The 19,713-nt window shown below is 56.7% G+C and overlaps 1 protein-coding gene across 1 annotated transcript in view; it reads left to right on the top strand.

The window, feature by feature from the left end:
* Positions 1-19,713, top strand: part of Stk10 (serine/threonine kinase 10) — a 111,155-nt gene that overhangs the window by 70,030 nt on the left and 21,412 nt on the right. Inside the window, exons 6-12 of the mRNA XM_026401334.2 lie at positions 596-790; positions 1,199-1,280; positions 8,058-8,192; positions 9,958-10,506; positions 12,223-12,353; positions 16,855-16,978; positions 17,332-17,511. Of these exons, the coding sequence (XP_026257119.2) occupies positions 596-790; positions 1,199-1,280; positions 8,058-8,192; positions 9,958-10,506; positions 12,223-12,353; positions 16,855-16,978; positions 17,332-17,511 (1,396 nt within the window). The remainder of the gene's footprint in view (positions 1-595; positions 791-1,198; positions 1,281-8,057; positions 8,193-9,957; positions 10,507-12,222; positions 12,354-16,854; positions 16,979-17,331; positions 17,512-19,713) is intronic.

The following is a 19,713-nucleotide window of genomic DNA, read 5'->3' as shown; positions in this document are numbered from 1 at the left end:
AGTGGCTTAGTTTCCATGTGCCCCAGTTTCCTAGTCTGTAAGCTCGGAATAATACATGGATGCATGCTGACAGCGCCCCTTAATAAATTGAACCCCTAGAAGGAGGAAGGGTTCAGCTCCTGCCCTCACCTGCAGGCCCTGGGCTTCCCCAGTCTGTTCTGTTTCCTTCCTTTACTCTAAATAACAGAACTCTCTTGCTCAGCTTCACACCTAAGACTTGCCCTGTGGGCTCGCTCCTGCTGCCTTTTTTCATTTGCTCTTAACCCTTTCTTTCTCTCTCCTTCCTCCCCGGGCTCCCTCCTCTCCATCCCCCTGCCGGCTCCGCCCTCCCGTCCGCCCCTCCCCAGGCCTCTGCTCTGGATCGCTGCTGCCACCCTGCGGTGGGTCCGGGGAACTGCAGCAGGCCGTGGCGGGGCCCCTGTGGAGGCGAAGAGCATGCTCAGGAGGACAGAGGGACGCCAAGTAATGCCCACCCGCCGTGGCTCAGGCGCGCTGCCAACCCTGACCGGGCTGGTGGTGGTCCTTGACCCTGCAACTGCCAGGAGCGCCTGCAGAGGCGGGTTCTCAGCCCTCTGTTGTCCCTTGGTTGGTTCAGGATGGCCCCCGAGGTGGTGCTCTGCGAGACCATGAAGGACACCCCGTACGACTACAAGGCCGACATCTGGTCCCTGGGCATCACCCTGATCGAGATGGCGCAGATCGAGCCCCCTCACCACGAGCTCAACCCCATGCGCGTCCTGCTCAAGATCGCCAAGTCCGACCCCCCGACGCTGCTCACCCCCTCTAAGTGGTAAGGCGCAGGGACCTGCGGGGCGAGCAGGGGCAGGCTGCGGGGACGTGCGGCCTCAAGGCTCTGCTGGCCCTGCCAGGCCCCAAGGCCAAGGAGAGGTCTAGCTCCCTGCCTTTCCCTCCGCTCTGGATATGAGTGCAAACCGTGAAGCGCACCTGGTGACCCAGTATGCCCGTCCCTTCAGGGTCTGGGGGAAGACCCAGTGGCCACGAGGCACAGCTCAGGGCTGGTTGAGTTCCAGCATGGCTGTGTTCCCAGATGCAGTGTCACGTATGCTGTCACCTCCAGTGTTTCAGCTCATCAAGGGCCCTCTGTCCTTGGAGGGACAAGTTTGGGAAGCACATGGCTCCCTGGGAGGATGGAGTCGTGACCGGGGACCTAGGCTCACACTGACCACTGTCCTCGCAGGTCTGTGGAGTTCCGAGACTTCCTGAAGACTGCTCTGGATAAGAACCCCGAGACCCGACCCAGCGCCGCGCAGCTGCTGGAGGTGAGCACACCCCCCACCCCTCGCTGGGGCCTGCTCCCCTCCCCTGCTCCTCCTTTGGAAGGACCCTGAAGGGTAGAGGCATAGACTCATCCGTGACCTGCATGCTGGCTCCCCAGCCCACACCCGCTGTGAACCCGCAGCCTTGTGGGCGGGGCTGCTGAAGGGCGGAGTGGGGCCTGCGCACAGGGTCTCATGCGTCAGGGACTTTCTGGGGCCTGTGTGCAGAACTGGGCAGCCAGGCTGGAGGACTATGGGCTCAGCAAGAATCAAGGAGGGTGCCTGCGAGGAGGGTGGGGGAGTGGACCGGCCTCCTGACCTTTTTGAAATCAGCTATGAGCTGCCCTAGCTCAGCAGAGTTTTCAAAGTCCACCCTGATCTACTGGGGATCTGCCCATCACAGTCTCCATGCCACCACCAATGATGGAAGAGAGGACATGGGCCTGCAGGATGCAGAGGGGCTGCCCCTCCACTCTCCTGTCATTCTGGTCCTTCCACTGTGTGACAGCCTCTGCTGTCTTCTTGGGGGAAGAGGGAGGACATCCCACCAAGCTCTGAAGTCCTTCTATAAATCCCCCCAACTTTCCTGACTGCCACTGGGTGCCAGGCTCTGGGGTTGACACTGAAGTCTACACTGATCCCTCTGGGCTGTGCTGTGTAGTGATTATGGACTGGGATTGGAAAGTCCTGGGTTCAAATCCCCACTCCACCATTTACTGGCTGTGGAACCCTGGGCAAGTGGCTTAACCTTTCTGTGCCTTGGTTCCTGCTATGAAGTGGGGATTAGTAGACCACCTCCTTTCCAGGGAGGGTGCTGAAGGATGAAATGAGAGGTGTTTGGCTACACTGTGTTCAGGAACACTTGACATGTTGGACTTCCTGCTAAAATAGGGAAAGGAACCAGGATGTGGAGTGTGGTCTATCCACTAGGAGGTCATGAACTTTCCTTCAGAATTTCTATAATTTACTTAAAAGCAGACACTCTCCATTCCAGAGGCCTGCTGTTTTGGGTACGGCGTTGTTTGCAGGGGGGTGGTACAGGCCACCACTGTAACCGTCAGATGCAAAATCCCCAAGTCACTGAGGGCCGATTGCTTCCTGCAAGTTGGAGCCTCCTGCCCCACGGCATCCGGCCTCTGGGACATTCCACAGGGAAGAGACCAGCTGTCCTCATCCCACAGAGCAGCCCAGAGCCTCAGCCTGCGTCAGGAATTTCCATTCGGTAGTTGGAAAAAAATGTCCTGTCAGAGGATCATTAGGTTAGCAGAGGGGCTGCAGGCGGGAGGGGAGCCCAAGACGCACCTCACACCCATGCCACCCCGGCTCCTCCTCTGCGCCTTCATGTTTTCAGGTTAGAGAGTAGGAGCATTTGTACCCCAAAAGATGGGAACCCCCAAGTTTAGAGCAGGGAAGTGCCCCGCTGTGGCACCTGGCTGTGCGTGCCAGGGTGGATCCTGGCTTCCAGCACCCTCCGTGGGTGCCTTCCCAAGTCCCATGGTGCTCTAGTGGCCCATGCCCAGGCACTGGTGATTCATTTATGTCCACAGATTTCCTTCTGTCTGTCCTTCCTTCTGTCCTGCCTTCTTTCCGTGCTGGGTATGAAACCCAGGGCCTTGCACATGCCAAGCAAGTGCTCTACCCCTGAGCCACCTCCCCAGCCCCCTTTTATTTTCTATTTAGAGACAGGGTCTTGCTCAGTTGCCCAGGCTGGCCTTGAACTCGGATCCCCCTGCCGCAGCCTGCTGGGTGCTGGGATGGCAGGGGTGCACAGCTGTTGTCTGGCCAGTCTTCACAGTGCCAGCGGCTGGGCTCTGCCTCAGGCCTGCCTGCCCGGAACCTGGGCTGCTTCCTCGTCTGAGGCGGAGGATGGCGCTTGCTTCACCACAGGGAGAGCAGTGAGGCTTCGTATTTTTGGCGTCCTGGCTGTCACGTGACAGACTCCCAGAGGATGCCTGCTGTGTGTTCCTAAGCCTCCCTACTCTCACAGCTGCTTTGGTCTGGGTCATCAGCCGTCCCATCCCCACCCATCCCCGCCCCTGCTCTTGGCGTCCAGCTCGCCCTCCTCATCCCCTCCATGGGCCCTGCTGGCCCCCGCTGAGGAAGGTGGACTCACACCAGGGTCCTTCCACCACCTGCAACCCCAGTGACAATCCCACCCAACTCTGCAGGCGTCCAGACCACCCTGCCTCCCCAGACTCTGTGTCCAGCCGTTTGTTCCCATTGAACTTCCCTGTCCATGAGCATCGATCTACGCGTCCCCCTGAGCCCTTGGATCTGCCGGGATGGCTCCACCCCCTGCAGCTCCGTCTTGCCTGACAGCCAGAAATGCTCACGCCCTCCCCCTGCACAGAGCTCTCTGAGGGGTCTCATCTCACTTGGTACAATACAGAGTCTCTGTGACCTTGGTCACCCCCTGCCCTCCTGTCCCTGTCTCGTCCCCTCACTCTGCTCCACCCATCTTGGACATCTTCCTGTGCTTCATACACACCAGGCACCCTCCTGTCCCAGGGCCTTTGCACTGGCTGTGTGTCCCCTTTGGAATGCTCTCCCCCAGAGACCTGTGACTGACCCTCCCTGTTTGTCAAGTCATTGCTCCAATGTCCGCTTCTAGGTGAATCCTCCCTAAATGCAAACCTGCCACACCCCATCCCTAGTTCCCCTCTCTGCCCTGCTTCTTATTCTCCTCTTGCACACAACAGTCATAGTATATAACTTTCTTATTTACTGTGTTATTTGCTGTGTTTCCTGACTAGCTGGGTCAGTTCCCTGAGGGAAGCGGTCTTTGTTTGGTTTGCTGACGTGTCCCAAGAACAGTGCCTGGCATGTGGAGAGCCCTCAACAAGTATTTGCTAAATAAATATGATCACGTTTGCTTAGCAAGCTCTTCTAGAACCCTTTATCTATAAAAGGTACTGTTCTAAATGCTTAGCAGATGTTAAACAATGTAATGCAAGTAATCGCCCTATGAAGTAAGTACTATTCAGATCTCCATCAACCAGATGACGAAACTGAGGCACAGAGAGGTTAAGCAAGATCACACAGTTTGTAAGTGACAGAGCTAGGGTTCTTTTGGGGGGTGGGGGTTATCAGGGATTGAACTCAGGGTCACTCAACCACTGAGCCATGTCCCCAGCCCTGTTTTGTATTTTATTTAGACAGGATCTCACTGAGTTGCTTAGCACCTTGCCATTGCTGAGGCTGGCTTTGAGCTCAGGATCCTCCTGCCTCAGACTCCCGAACTGCTGGGAATACAGGCGTGTGCCACTGTGCCCGGCTAGGATTTTTTTTTTTTTTTTTAGTACAGGGGAATTGAACCCAGGGGTGCTTAACCACTGAGCCATATCCAATCTTTTTTGACATTTTATTTAGAGACAAGGTCTTGCTGAGTTTCTTGGGGCCTTGTTAAGTTGCTGAGGCTGGCTTTGAACTTGTGATCCTCCTGCCCAGCCTCCAGAGCTGCTGGGATAATGGGCATGTGCCACCGCACCCAGCCAGAGCTAGGATTCTGACCCTGGTGGCTTGGTTCCAGTCTGTGCTCTTGACTACTTTGAGAAGCTGCCTTTCCACATGAGTGAAGGAGAGGGAGAGGGATGGGAGAGGAAGAGAGAAGCAGGCTGGGAGAGAGGGAGGGAGGGTGGCGGGCTCGGGCTGTGGCCTGAGTACCTGGGGGCGCTCCTAGGTGTGTTCTAAGGCCAGCGAGACCCCCGCTGGTGTTTCTAAGCACACAGGGGGGAAACAGGCTCAGTTCTTGGGAAGCATATCTGTTTGATGGCAGGAGAGCTTCTGGCCAGAGGGCAGGTTCCAGCAGGTGGGCCGTGTGTGTGGTCCACCCCCGTCTGGGCATCTCAGGGATCCCATGGAGGTGACAAGGAACAGCCATTCCTCCTCCTCAGGGGTGTACAGGTGACCCTCTACTCTAGCCTCAGCTAGGACCTGTGCGGGGACTGGCCTGCATGGGCCAGCATTCGGCCACTGGGAATGTTCCCTGCCCTCCCTTGCAGCGTGGCCAGGGTCTGTCTCTGTGGTGGCCGTTCAGAGGTGGAGGAGTCTCCTCAGCGTGCTCTAGAAGGCGCGGAGCTGAGGCCGTGTGGGGCCAGGTTGTCTGTGAGCCCTTTGGGAAGTCTGTGCCAGCCTGGTCAGCCAGGGGATGGGTGTCCAGGGTGCTGGTGTCCAGGGAGCCATGCTGCCCACTCGCCTCTCCACCCAGGGCTGCTTCCTCTACTTCCCCTCCACTCCTGAGAACCCGGGGCTGCGCAAGGCGGATGGTTCCACCTCGAGAGAGCGAGGCTCCTGCCTTGGTCAGTGTAGGGTCACCCCAGGAGAGCTGGCCTCTCCAGAGGCCTGCATCTGCCCCAACTCCTGCCACACTGCCTCTGCTGCCACGGTGAAGTGGCCCTTGGTGTCCTGCTCAGAGTCACACTAGGAAGTCATGCGGCATGGGGCTGAGGGACCTGGGGGACCCTCATTCCATCCTCACTCCCAAAAGGCTGTTCCAGGGTGCCTGGGGACGGCTGCCTCTGCGGATGGCACTGCTGGTGGTGATGGTGACCATGGTGATGGTGACGATGGTGGTGGTGACCATGGTGATGGTGGTGGTTATGGTGATGGTGATGATGGTGGTGGTGATGGTGATAATAATGACAGCTGCCGTATTTCGAGGACTTATTATAATGCCACCTTCCCGTATGGCGGTGTGGCTGGGGGAGGCTCAGTGGCTTGCCCATGATGATGGTGGAAGCTGGGTTTGTGCCAGGGCCTGGACTCTGGGGTCTGCTGCCAGCACCCATAACTGCCCCACCACCCATGATCAGTAAACCCTTGTTAACACACTGCTCCAGGCCTTTGAGGTCACAGGCCTCAGAGTGGCCAGAGTGACATCTTTAGTGGGTGACAGTGGCTTCTGAGAGTGAAATCTCAGTGGCTGCCTTGGTGCATGCGGCAGGTACCACCTGTCCTGCCTCAGCTCTGTCCTCCTGTTCCCACACTCCCTCCACCCGGCCTTCTGGCCTTTCCTCCGGAGCCCAGGCCCAGCCCTGTGGCAGGATTGTGGACCTACCGTTCCCTCTGCCTGGAATTCCTGGGGCCCTTCCCTGGCCCACCCCCCGCCCTCCAGGGCCCCCTGGACTTCACACCTGGCGCTGCTTGTCATCGGTTACCTGCCTCTGTCTCCCCCCAGGCAGGACTGCAGCCTGTGTCAGTGCTTGGCACATGGCCACATTGTGGGCCATGGATGAGTCAGTGAGCGAATGGGCAGGGGAGAGGGCCAGGGATAGGCCACTCTTGAAGCCACGATAATGTGAATGCAGCAGTCAGATTGGATGAGGAAAGTGTGAGAGATGGCTCTTTAAAAGAAGCGACAGGGCTTTCAGGGAACAGGTTGAATGGGGTGCTGCCTCGTGGCCGACCCCAGATGATCCCATTTATTATGTATTTAGTTAGTTATTTTTGCAGTGCCTGGGACGGAACCCGGGGCCTGGCACCTGCTAGGCAAGAGTCCAGCCCAAATGGTCTGCTTCAAAGAGCAAACAGATAAGAGTGATTTGTGGTCCCGAGTGTGTTTTTAAGGTGTGAGAAATTTATTCTCCAGTCACTTAACTATTTCCCAGCATCCTGCTGACCCGTCCCCTCCACTCCGAACACTGCTGATGGTCAGAAGGGTGAGTTTGTCCAGAGCCTCCCCATAAGTTCCAAAAGCAGCTGCCAACTTAAGGATGCACCCGCCTCACCCTCGGCTTCCCAGCCGCCTTGGGGAGTGTGAAGCGGGAGGACCCCCAGCCTGCTGTACCTGGGCCCAGGGTGGGACCTGAGGTGGACTTCTCCCCAGGAGACCTGCAGGCTAAATGTCCCAGACCACTCGTCCTGGTGTTCCACAAGGTCCGAGGAAGAGCACTCAACTTTTAAAGATGGGTGGAGGGGAAGCCCAGGAGGGGACTCACTGCGCTCTACCTTGAGCGTTTGTGTTCCTTATCTAAAACCAACCACATGTCCCCCTAAGGGTGGCACTTGCAGGACTGTCCATAGCAGCTCAGCTCTGAGTTGCCCCAAATGGGAAACAACCCGGCACCGCAAGACAGGCACACACACACACACGCACACACTCACTAAAACAAACAAACAGCAAAAGGAACGATGACAGAAACAGGTGACGGTGTGCGAGAGTCTCTCAGGCTGGACGGTAGGCAAGGGAAGCCAGCCCCGCTGTTGAATAGGCCAGGGAACTTTCCAGAATGATGGAAATGTTCAGCATCTCTACCTGGGGGTGGTTCCACACATGTGAAAAGTCATGGCGCTCGGCAGTCTGTGAGCATTCCTGTGTGTAAGTTATACCTTGGTATATACGCGTGTGGGGTGTTGTGCAGCTGTGTATTAACGCCTCTCAGGCCGGGTGCCGTGGTGCTCACCTGTCATCCCGGCATCCGGGAGGCTGCGGCAGGAGGATTGCAAGCTTGAGGCCAGCCTGGGCAACTTAGCGAGGCCCTGTCTCAAAATTAACCCCCCATTAACCTCCCCCCACCACCACAATGGTTGAGCTCCTGCTTTGGCCTGGGCCTTTTGACATGCATCCTGTCATTTCATTCTCATGACCTTCCTGTGACTTCGACATCATTGTCCCTACGTCAGAGATGAGGTTCCTTGCTCAGGGCCACGCAGCTGGGGTGCCACAGCTGGGGTTTGCCCCCCACCCCTGCTCAGGGCCTGGAGCTGCCCGGGGTTCCCTTCCTAACCGTCCACTCCCCGCCCAGCGCCAGGTGGATCTAATCCAGTGCCTCTTGTCCCCAGCATCCCTTCGTCAGTAATGTCACCAGTAACAAGGCCCTGCGGGAGCTGGTGGCTGAGGCCAAGGCCGAGGTGATGGAGGAGATCGAAGATGGCAGGGACGAGGGAGAAGAGGAAGATGTCGTGGACTCTGCCCCCGTGAGTCCAGAACCCGGGGCCGGGGAGGGACGGGAGGGACCGGAGGGACTGGGTCTCAGCAGCAGGCTCCTGTGGGAGGCAGGCTGGACATCCCGTCCTGCTTCTCCACGGCCCGCAGACCCCTGGCCAGGTGTGCCAGACCCTGGGCGGGAGAGGCAGCAGGGCACAGGTCTCACGAAGGCCCTCGGGAGAGGCCAGGAGGCTGGGTTCTCACATGAACTGAGAAGCTGGCAGTGGGTCACTGCTTCCGGGCTTTTCCACACACTTTGGGTGGAGGAGATGGCGCATGGGATAGAGGGGCTGTGGCCCTTCTGGACCCCACATGGCTGTCCTGAGTGTTAAGGGGACCAGTGTTCTGGCACATTTGTAAGCCATTTGTAGCTTTGGCACCTGCTGAATTTAAATAGAAATTAAAGCAGATTTAAATTGATTAAAAAAAAAAAAAGTAAAAACACCCCTTAAGCAAGCCTGACGCATCTGCAGGCCGAACCCTGTCCTGTCCTGCGCTGCAGTTCTGAGATCCCAGGTGGGGCTCATGGGGAGGCCCTTTCCAGGGGGCACTGGCCGTCCAGGTGGTCCTACGTGCCTAGGGAGACAGGAGCTGGACTTGCCTGTTAGCAGACAGAGCCGGTCACCACCTTGTGCTAGGAAAGATGAGGTGACTTTCTCAAGTCCCAGGAGGGAGCCTGAGGCTGGTGGGAACCCTCACTAGAAGAGAAGCCTCATGTAGGGACAGTAAGTGGAATCAACCTGGTGACCACAGTCACAGCGCCCCTGATTGACAGAGAGAACCAAGTGTTCTTTTTACAGATGGAAGACTGAGGTGTGGGCTGGAGGATTCTGGCTGAGCTGATAGGGTGAGGCTGGGTGTCCACAGGGAGCAGAAGCCCAGTGGCCAGGCTCCAGGAGGATGTCTGGTCAGCGAAGGCATGGGACGGGCAGAAGGTGGTCACACCTGGTCTCGTTCTCCCAAGGCTGAAAGCTGAACTTCATCCTGAGGACAGCAGGAGCCTTGGGTGGCTTCAGGCAGGGCTGGGCCGTGGTGTGAGGGTGACCATCTGAATTTTTGGACCTCTGTGCTGGGCACTGAGTAGGAAGTGGACTGGAGTTGCTTCCACTAGCTGCCTGTCCAGGGTCAAAAACCGGAGGCCACAGGACCAAGAGTGCCCAGGTCAGAGAGATGCAGGGGTCACCTGTAGCACTTGGCAGTCATACTCAGGACGGTTGACTGTGTCAAGGGGAGGGAAGGAATTGTCACCGGGAACAGCAGGAAGGGGGACATGGCAGGTCCCCTCCTAACCTGGAGAGTAGCTGTGCGGGTGCTCACTGTTCACCCAGTTGGACATTTTATTGTTTGGTCATTCATGCCTGCCTGCTGGGGATTGAACCCTGGGCCTTGCCCGTGATGGGCTAGCACCCTACCCCTAGGATCCTCTGTCCAGCCCCTTAGGTGTTTATTTTCAGTACTAAGGATTGAACACAGGGGCACTTAACCACTGAGCCACATACAGGGTCTTACAAAGTTGCTTAGGGCCTCGTGGACTTGCTGAGGTTGGTCTTGAACTTGGGATCCTCCTGCCTCAGCCTCCAGAGTTGCTGAGATAACAGGCATCTTTTATTACCGGGGAATGGGGAACCAGCTTAGAGGGCTCCCTTCCCGCTCTCCTCGCTCGGCCTCTCCCCCGCGGACACCTGGCCTTCCTGCCCCGCTGTATCCCTGACTCCTGCATCATCTGGCAGCATGGTCTTGACTCTTTTCTTCCAGGCCCTGGGGAACCACACGCAGGAGTCTTCTGAGGCGAGTCAGCTGAGCCTGGGGGCCGACAAGCCCCCCCAGGAACCATCCTCGGCCCCACTGCCAACCAGCCAGCCTCAGGACAGTGGGAATGGGCCCTGCAGCCAGCCCTCTGCAGACGGATCCCTCCAAACCCCCAGCCCCCCAGACGGGGCCCCTGCAAATGAGAATGGCCTCGCGATGCCTGTTCCCCTCCGAAAATCCCGGCCAGTGTCAATGGATGCCAGAATCCAGGTAGCCGAGGAGAAGCAAGCCAAGGACCAGGCTGGGGACCTCAGTTCTGCAGCCAGCAGGTCTCAAAAGGCCAGCCAGAGCCGGCCCAACAGCAGCGCCCTGGAGACGCTGGGCGGGGAGAAGCTGGTCAACGGCAGTCTAGAGCTCCCTGCCCAGGCCGCGCCGGGCCCCGCCAACAGGGCCTCGGACAGCAGCAGCCTGTCCACCTCTGAGAGCATGGACTACAGCACCTCCCTGTCCACCGACCTCTCCCTGAACAGAGAGACGGGCTCGCTGTCCCTTAAGGTAATGCCCTGTCAGTCACACGGTGGGCTTGGAGCAGGAGGGACGTGCCGCGACTGGCCCTGGTTCTCCAAGGCATTTGGTGGCCGCCTCCACTTTGGGTTTTTTACTTTATTTATTTGGGTGCTAAGGGTGCAGCCCAGGGCCTGGTGTCAGAAACAGAAAGAAATTGCAGTTCCAGCAGGAGACAAGCGGAGAGTGGCCTTTGCCTCTCTTCAGTGACATGTGACTGTGTACCCTCTCGGCTGCAGGTGACAGTGTGTGCAATCCGCGTGCATGAACCAAGTCCGTAGCTCCTTGTGGTTTCTTCGTGTTTGGGGCCTTTGAGCTTGTCCCTTCTGGTCCCTCACAGAGTATACAGCAGGCTGTTATAAACTGTCACCACCCAAGTATGGACAGCAGCTTTTATCTAGAAGCGTCATCTTCCTGTCCCTTCCTGGAAGTGTTAAGGTTTCATTTAATTAACTGACGCAGCTAGAGCAGGGTCTCCCGCCTCTTCTCCAGGGGGTTGAGAACATTCTCAGTTGGCCACAGGGAGTCAGGGAGCCCAGAAGAGTCCACTGGCTGCCCCTTGGTGTGGCCAGGAGCCTGTTACTGCAGGGACGGGGGCCCCGGGGGCAGAAGCAGTGTCATGTGAAGCTGTGGCTGGCTTCTTCCTCCCTCCACTCTCCCTCCTGCTCCTTTATTGTCCCCGGCTACTTTGACCCATCTTGGATGGAGTCTTGCAACTTGGGGCTTGAACACTGTTGAGAGATGAAAGTCAGGTGCTATGGTTCTAGGCAGGCCGTCCAGGTCCCCTGGGTGAGGATACTGGGTGGCAGCACACAGAAGAGAGGAGCCGGTCCTGCCACTCTCAACCCAGTGAGCAGAAAACTCAGCTCAGAAACGAAGGGCCCAGCTCACACTTGGACCACCTGGCTCGCACGGCCCCCCGGGCTGGAAGGCCCCCGGCTGCGTTGCAAAGGCTGGGTGAGGCTATGCCAGGAAGGGAAGCCAGCCAAAAGGCAGGAGGCAGGAGGCAGGAGAGGCCAGGAGGAGGCCGGCACAAACCCCACGCCTTGCTCTGAGTCAGAGCTGAGCACTTCCAAGGATGCCGTTTGTAATACCCCTTGACACCTCCAGGCAGTCATGGTGAAATGCAGTCATTCACAGCCATAGACACAGGTCAGGAATAATCTCACGGCAGCTTCTGACAAGCAGGGCAGCCAGTGGGGTTCTGGCCAGGTCAGGTTTCACTGCCAGATCCATTAGGAAAACCACCTTTGGATCTCTGGGCTCCTTTGGATTCTGGCATTGTGGACAGGGATATGGTCTGTGACCATAATATACTGAACGGTTGCCATGAGCAGGCACTGCCCCGTGCCCCTGCCTGGTCTCATCAAATCTTTGTAACCACCCTGGAAGGCAAGTACTATCTTCATCCTCCTTGGACGGTGGAGGAAGCTAACCAAGACAAGGGACTGTCACGGGTCACAGAGGACAACTCTCTCTGATCTCGTGTCCTGCGTTTTGTGCATGCTAGCATGAGATGAAGGGCCCTGGGGCTCTGCAGGCTGAGATTGGACAGACAAGGAATGAGATTCAGAAGCACAGGACCCAGGGGACAGCAGGCAGCTGCGTCCTCCTGGGGTAGAGGCTGTGGGTCAGGAGGGCTGCGGCCTCACCCCATGAGCCGTGGACCCTTCACTGAAACAGCATCACCTTGTTCCTCCCGACCAGGACTCAAGGCTGCACAACAAAACCCTGAAGCGGACACGCAAATTTGTGGTGGATGGCGTCGAGGTGAGCATCACCACCTCCAAGATCATCAGCGATGACGAAAAGAAGGACGAGGAGATGAGATTCCTCAGGCAAGCCGGGCAGGGCCACTGTCAGTGGGAACAGGGTCAGGATCCATCCATCCACCCCCCCCATCCACCCATTTACCCACCAACTCACACTCACACTCATCCACCCGCCCATCTACCCAGCCATTACAGTGAGTGGGGGCACTGGTCCTTGGGTGAGAGGGCTGTCTGTCTATGGTATGGAGTGGAGGAAACAAAGGAGCGAAAGGAAACTGGTTTTGCTTGAGATCCTGTGCTTCCCCATCCATTGACCCATCTACCATCTACCCATCCACCAACCCATCCACCTATCCATCCATTCATCTGCCCATTTAGCCATCCATTCACCCATCCTTCCATATACCCATTCATGCATTCCATCATCTATTCACTCATCCATGCATAACTACCCACCCACCTATCCATCCATTCACCCACCCATCAACCCATCCATCCATCCACCATCCACCCATCCATCCACCCACCCAACCATCTCTCCACTCATCCATCCACCCATTTATCTATCTATCCACCTACCCAAACATCCTATACTCATCCATCCACCCACCCATCCATCCATCCATCCATCCTTCGATCTATCCATCCACTCACCTACCTGCCCACCCATCCATCCATTTACTCATTTACCTTCCATCCATTTTTAACCCAACATTCATCATCCATCTACTTGTCATATCCATCTATCCGTCCTTTTACCCATCTATCTGTCCACCCATCTATCCATTCATTCATTTATCCATCCATCCATTCCATCTAACATCCATTCCATCCAACCATCCACCCACCTACCCACCCCTGCTTCTATCCACCTACCCAAACATCCAGCCAGCCACCCACCCACCCATCTATCATCCATCCTTCCATTCACCATGCATCCATCTCTCTATCCATTTAATCACCCATTTATCTATCATTCATCCATTCATCCACCTAACTGTCCATCTTCCCACCAATCCAACCATCAGTCTGCCCACTTATCTCTCCACTGACCTACCTGTCCATCCATCCACCCACCCGCCAGATGGAGACAGGGTAGTGAGGCCATTGCCCTGATAGGACTCACACTTCGTGGGTCTACACGCAATAATTCTTGGTTGTGGTTCACACTGAGAAGGAAGAAATGGGTGATACCTGCTCCTAGGGAAACCCCTAGAGCCAATCCCAAAGGGTGGGAGGAGCCAGCCATGTTCTGGGCCAAGGGGTAGGGTGCTGGGAGCACAGGGGGCTACAGCTCCAACTGTAGAAGTCCCAAGGGGTGGCCACTCAGTTTGTCTTAGGATCTGGGAGGACAGGGCTGGAGTGTGGACTGTGGGGTTGGAGGGCTCTGTCTGAGGGTTGGCAGAACCCAGGTCATGGGCCTGTGAAGTTGGGGCCGCAGGAGCCTTTACCCTGGGTACATGGCTGGGCAGTGGCCAGCTCTTACACCCCTTTTGGAAGGTTGCTGTGGCAGCTGTTCACATGTAGGCTGTAGGGGGGGAAGACTTCCAGGGACCAGGAGACCCTGCAGGACCTGCAGTCTCTGGGCTCGGGCTGGGTGGTGGCATTTTGGAGGCATTGGGACAGAGCTAGAGAGAGGTTGGACTGAGGAGGTTGTGAGGCTATTTTTGCAAAGAAACCATCTTTGCACTTCTCGGTTGCCCCACCCCAACTGCCACCTCAGGGAGACCTAGTCCCACGTTCTCTAAGGGAGAAGCTGTTTCTGGGCAGGTCTGTTACCTGCCCTGGGGCTCCCAGCTGGGAAGGCTGGGCTGAGATTCCATCTAGCTCTGTCTGTCTGAGAATTCCTGCAGGGATCCCCTGGGCCCTGTGGCTTCCCAGAGCCGCTGGTGAAGTTGGGGGTGGGGTCAGCAGGTAGAGAGTGCAGAGCTCTCTTGAGGCCAGGCCTTTGTCGGGGAAGGTCACTGTTGGTTTGCAGAAATTCTCTAGTACACCAGATGCACTCACATGTTTTACAGGGCACAGACGTTCCTGAGTGACAGAAGCAGTTTGGGATGATCTAGGGGTATCCTCCCATCTTGAGCCAGGGAGAGGGTACTTTTTACTGTGGCATTGGTGGGCGCACACGCACAGGTGTCCTTGTCTCTGCGGGTCGGGGCATCTGGGGGCTCTTGGTAGATAACACTCCACACTCTCAGAGCTGGGTTTCCATCACCGCCCCTCTGGGCAGCTTAGGTTCCTTGCTTGAGGTTCCCGCCTGGCTCACCCCATGCCCTCCACCTGGCACCGGCCTGTCCCCAGGCAGAGCTGCTGTGTGCCCCTCAGGGAAGGAGAGACTGAGGAGGTGGACAAGAGGCGCTTAGCTCAAGCAGAACCAGGCTTTTCTTGTTGGCCTTTTGTGGCCTGTGGCCCAGGCCAGGCCTTGGAGTGTGGGAGGCTCCCACCGCCCCCTGCTGGTGCGGCCCCACCTCTGCGCACCTGGACCTCAGCCTCCAGGAAAGATGGGGCCCTCGGAGGATTGTGAGCCAGGCAGCCCAGTGTTTGTTGCCCGCCTGGGCTGAGCCTTCTGTGGAGTTCCCTGCCTGCCTCCCTGAAGCCTCCTGTGCTGGTCCCTTCCGTCCAGGCCCCTGCTGCCTGGCCACGCCCCTTGAGAACGTGAGGGCCCCGGAGGTGTCGCGGGACCAGCTGCCCACCTCTCTTGCTCCTGTATTTGGAACTCCCCTTCTCTTGAGTCGGGACTTCCATTTCTTTGACATTCTGGAGGGTCACCTCCCACCTTTTCTGTTTCCAGAAAAGCACGTGCTCAGACAGAAGCCCCTTCCATGGCCGAGGGCAGGGTCTCGCTTTGCCCGGAACCTGGGGGCTGTTCTTCGCCCCCTCATCTTCCCTGAGGCAGTGGCCACGTACAGGGCATTCGCCATGGGCCAGGCGGACACGCAACGGGCATCACTGCATTTAGCCCTCAAAGAACTTGCCAGCGAGGGTCACCAACCTTGTTTCACAGGCTCGGCTGCTGAGGCTTGCAAGGACTGTGACTGCCCAGGAGGCCCCCACCCAGAGCCTGTGCTCGGCCGTGCTGCCCTACTGTGTGTCGCTGGCACAGGCAGCGAGCGTTGGCAGCCCGCAGCGCCCTGCATAAGGCCTGCCGGGGCCAGCGTGGCCGCACAATGGACCCACCGTGGTGCACACTGTAGATGCCACTATGATAGGACATAGGCCTAGTGGACCCCACTCCCGAGGGGCCACCAGGGAACCCACGAGTCACAGTCAGGAGGCCCAAGATTTTTCTCTTCTGATGACATAAACCCTACATGGCAGTGTTGTGGTGACTGCTCAGAAAGAGGCGGGGCTCACACGGGGCCACCCACCTGTTTTTTTCTCCGCGTGTAGACACGTCCAGCACCAGGGATATATGTTACAAAATTAAGGCAGACTGTGTGGTTTAGGTCACATGTTTATTGTAATAGGTCATACACTGTCATGGTTCAAAAGAAAAAAAAGACTGAAAAATGTCCTACCCTTTCCCACCAGGCCACCGCCCAGCCCCTGCTAGTGTTTGTGGTGTAACCCTTCCAGGGCCCCACCCACCAGGCACAGAGCCTGTGTCTCTGTCACTCCCAGGACAGGAGTGCACTTCGGCCCCCTCGGCAGCACCCACTCCCAGAGGTCACCCCTGGTCTGGGCAGAGGGTTTTATTATTTTCCTGGACATTTTCCCACCTAGTGAAATATTTCTAAAACCTGATGTTCCGTGCTTGTTTGGGACTCCATCATGTGACATATTGTAGCTTTCACACTCAGACCCATGCTGGAGGACTTCGTTCCTAAGTTAGCAAACAGCCGGCCCTCTGTGTCCACGGCCCGGCATCTGCGGATGCAACCAGCAGCCGATTGAAAATAGTTGGGGGGAAATCGCATCTCTCCTGAACACACACGGGCTTATTTTTTGTTGTCATCATCCCCCAGACAACACTGTCTACCAGCTCTATGGTATGCACGTGGTCTCGGGAGTCAGATTAGGGATGGTGAAGGTGGGCGAGACCACTCACGCAGGTAATAGGGGACACAGCACCGTCTCACACCGGAGACTTGGGCATCGTGCATTTGAGCAGGGTGCAGAGTCCTGGGGCCACACCTGTGGATACGAGGGAGTCAGCACCCTTATTCCATCTGGAAGTGGAGCTGCCACATCAGAGGCACGGGTTCGTTGCCAGACTGCCTCCAGAGCACAAGCAGCATGTGGAGGGTCATCTTGTTCGTGTGGCTGCTATTTCCTTTAGGTTGCATATCCACATAGTGATTTTCCAGTTTCTCCTGCTTTTCCTTCCCTTCCCTGTGCCACGCCTGTGAGCTTGGGTCTTCCACCCTCCCCTGCGGTCCCGAGCCCTCTGTGTGTATTGAAGTCACTCCTGCCTTGTCGGCAAGAGATGACAGATGGAACCTGAGTCCCCCTTGTGCCTCGGACATGTGACTCTGCACCATGATCCAGCCCTCATGTCCCAAGCTGTGAGTGTTGTCATCTGAGGCCACTTTCTCTTGACAAATCTGTGCCCCCTTTACTCCCCCAGGCGCCAGGAACTCCGGGAGCTGCGGCTGCTGCAGAAGGAGGAGCATCGAAACCAGAACCAGCTCAGCAGCAAGCACGAGCTGCAGCTGGAGCAGCTGCACAGGCGCTTTGAGCAGGAGAGCAACGTGAGCGCGGGCAGAGAGGGCCCTGGGTGCGGCTCGCCTCCCTGTTTCCTTTAGGTAGAGGTTGCAGAGGGGGACGGTCGAGGCAGTGGGGAGCAACTCACAACCATTGGCTGGTTCTTGAGGTCTTCCCGATCTCATCAGGCCATAAGGCTGCAAAGTCAGTGGTCTGGTCTCCCTTTTGGAAATAAGGAAATGGGGACTCAGAGAGGTTAAGCAACTTGCTCTAGGTCACACAGAAAAGAGGTGATAGAACTAGAATGCAAACCTGGGCCTGAGCCTGAGCCCAACTCCCCGTCTTCCTCCCAGGTATAAAGTGGCTTTGTTGAGTTTCTCTAAATTTTTGCTCTTTCCAGGCCAAGAAGAAGTTCTTTGACACAGAACTGGAGAACCTGGAGCGTCAGCAAAAGCAGCAGGTAGAGAAGATGGAGCAAGATCATGCCGTGCGCCGCCGGGAGGAGGCCAAGCGGATCCGCCTGGAGCAGGAAAGGGACTACGCCAGGTTCCAAGAGCAGCTCAAACTGATGAAGAAAGAGGTGAAGGTGCTGGTGGGGTAGGCCGTTTGGGAGCGTCAGGACTACCCCCTCTGTTGTGAGTGACTGAGAAATGGAAACCCCATCTCAGCCTCACCTCACAATGGGGCTGCAGGGAGCTTGCATGCCTGGGAAGCCCATGTGCCAGGTGTGTCCAAGTCTGTGCTCCAGCTGCGCCCTCAGGAGCCACATCTTTTCTGGGCTCTGCGTTCCTCCCTGTTGGCTTCACTCCCAGCCAGGCCCTTGCCGTGTGGCCTGGGCAGCTCCTTCTGTGTCCTCCCAGGTTAGCCGTGGCTGAGGGAGAGCAGGGAAGAAGAGGTGGTGGCCCAGGTAGGAGCTCTGTTACTGGAATAGGTGAGGGCGGGCCGACAGGGGTCCTTCACCCGCTGCCCTCCTCCCTTCCGCCTCTTTCTATTCCAGTTGGAAGGGGAGGGGGAGGTGGCAGGGGGCCCCTCTCCCAGCCTGCCCTGCAGGAGGGCATCTGGGCCCCAGGAGACTGGAAGGAAGGAGGAAGACAGCCCCCTCCATACACACACACACAGGAACATCAGTCCCAATCTCAGCAGAGAGCAGGGGACAAGCAGCCTCCCAGAGCTCACCGTGGTCCCAGACTGCACTGGGGGAGCTGCAGGTAGTGCCTCTCAGGGCCCCAGGCCACTGGCTGCAGGAGCCAAGGCCACACAGAGCAGGACAGGGCTGGCTAAGACGAGCAAGGGTCTGGCTGGACATCAGGGGCCTCGAAACACTCGTGATTGGAGTGGGGGTTCAGCACAGTGTTGGGGCACTGACCTAGCACACTGAGGCCCGGGGTTCAGTCACAGCAGCCCACACCCCCCAACAACCTCAGCAATCAAGATAAAAAAAGGCTCTAATGCTGTATTTTAAAGTAAAAATGAATGCAAAGCATTCATCAACACAGAGTATTGGCTGTTACAACACAGGCCGCGTTTGACAGGGCTGGTGTTGGTGAGGGGGCCGTGGGACTGGGCCCCCCCACAGAGCTGGGTCCTGTCTCTATTTAAAATGTTGGGATTTTATTCATGATTTTTTGCATGAATATTGATTTGTTTTAATGGTGCTTATTGATGTTGTGCCCGAGGCCCCCTGTGGAGGTGGGCAGCAGTGCTGGGGGCTGTGGGGGAGGAGAGAAGCTGACCCCCTTGGCTGCAGGCCCCAGCATCTTCGCACAAGCCCCCACAGGGGTGGAGTTTCCCCTGGGCAGGATCTATCCAGGGACTTAAGTCTGTCATGGAACTCAGGCCAGGTGGCGTCTGGTCCCTGGGGTTCCGCTCAGCCGCGGGGTTCCTGTAGCTTTGCCACGTTGGGCTCGCTGGGTGAGCTGCATCCCTAGCCCCAGACGTGGGTTTTTAAATGTTTTTTTTTTTTTGGGGGGGGGTGGGGGGAAGCAGGGATTTTCTTCTAAAAGCTTTCATGGAAAGATAAGGCCTGGCTTTGCTTCCGTGGCTTCTCAAGGAGGGAGGACATGACCATTTAGTAAGACCCCTGTTCTGGCCCTCCCATGGCCAGCCTGCCTGCTTGCATTCTGTGGATCTCTTGTTCAGTGGAGCTGCCTCTGTAATTCCAGGTGGGCTGGGCACAGGGCTTCACCAAGTCATTCATTAAATATGCAGGCTTTGCTCATTGTCCTGGGTGACTGCCGCCAGGACCCCCTGGGATGCCAGAGTTCAAGGATGCTCAAGTCCTTCATGTAAAATGCATATTTGCCTAGAACCTACAGACATCCCCACATATGCTGTAAGTCATCTCCAGAGTATTTGTAATACCCAATACAACGTAAATGCTATGTAAATAGCAACCTGGCTAAACTCACTTATTCTAGTATCTGTTTAAAAAAATTTTCCCGGATTCCTAGGGATTTTTTCATATAGACAGTCTGTAAACAGAAACTGTCTTATTTCTTCCTTTTAAATTTATGTGCTTTCTGATGCTTTCTGGGCGGGCCTGGACTTGCAATAGGGTGTTGAATAGAGAGGTCAGTAGACACCCTGGCCTTGTCCAGGCAGTCCTAAGTGAAAGGCTTTAGTATTTCATCATTGGGTCAAGACTACTGGCAGTTTTCTGTGGAAGTTCTCTGACAGGTTAAGGAAGTTCCTACTTGGCTAATGGGTTTTTTCATGAGGGATGCTGTCTTTGGTTGAATAGTTTCATATGTCAGCTGACATGATTGATTTTTCTTCTTTGGTT

This window comes from Urocitellus parryii, chromosome 1 (genome assembly GCF_045843805.1).
Source record: "Urocitellus parryii isolate mUroPar1 chromosome 1, mUroPar1.hap1, whole genome shotgun sequence".
Classification (NCBI taxonomy): domain Eukaryota; kingdom Metazoa; phylum Chordata; class Mammalia; order Rodentia; family Sciuridae; genus Urocitellus; species Urocitellus parryii.
Note: the sequence above shows the minus strand (reverse complement) of the source record. Positions and strands in the feature narration are given on the sequence as shown.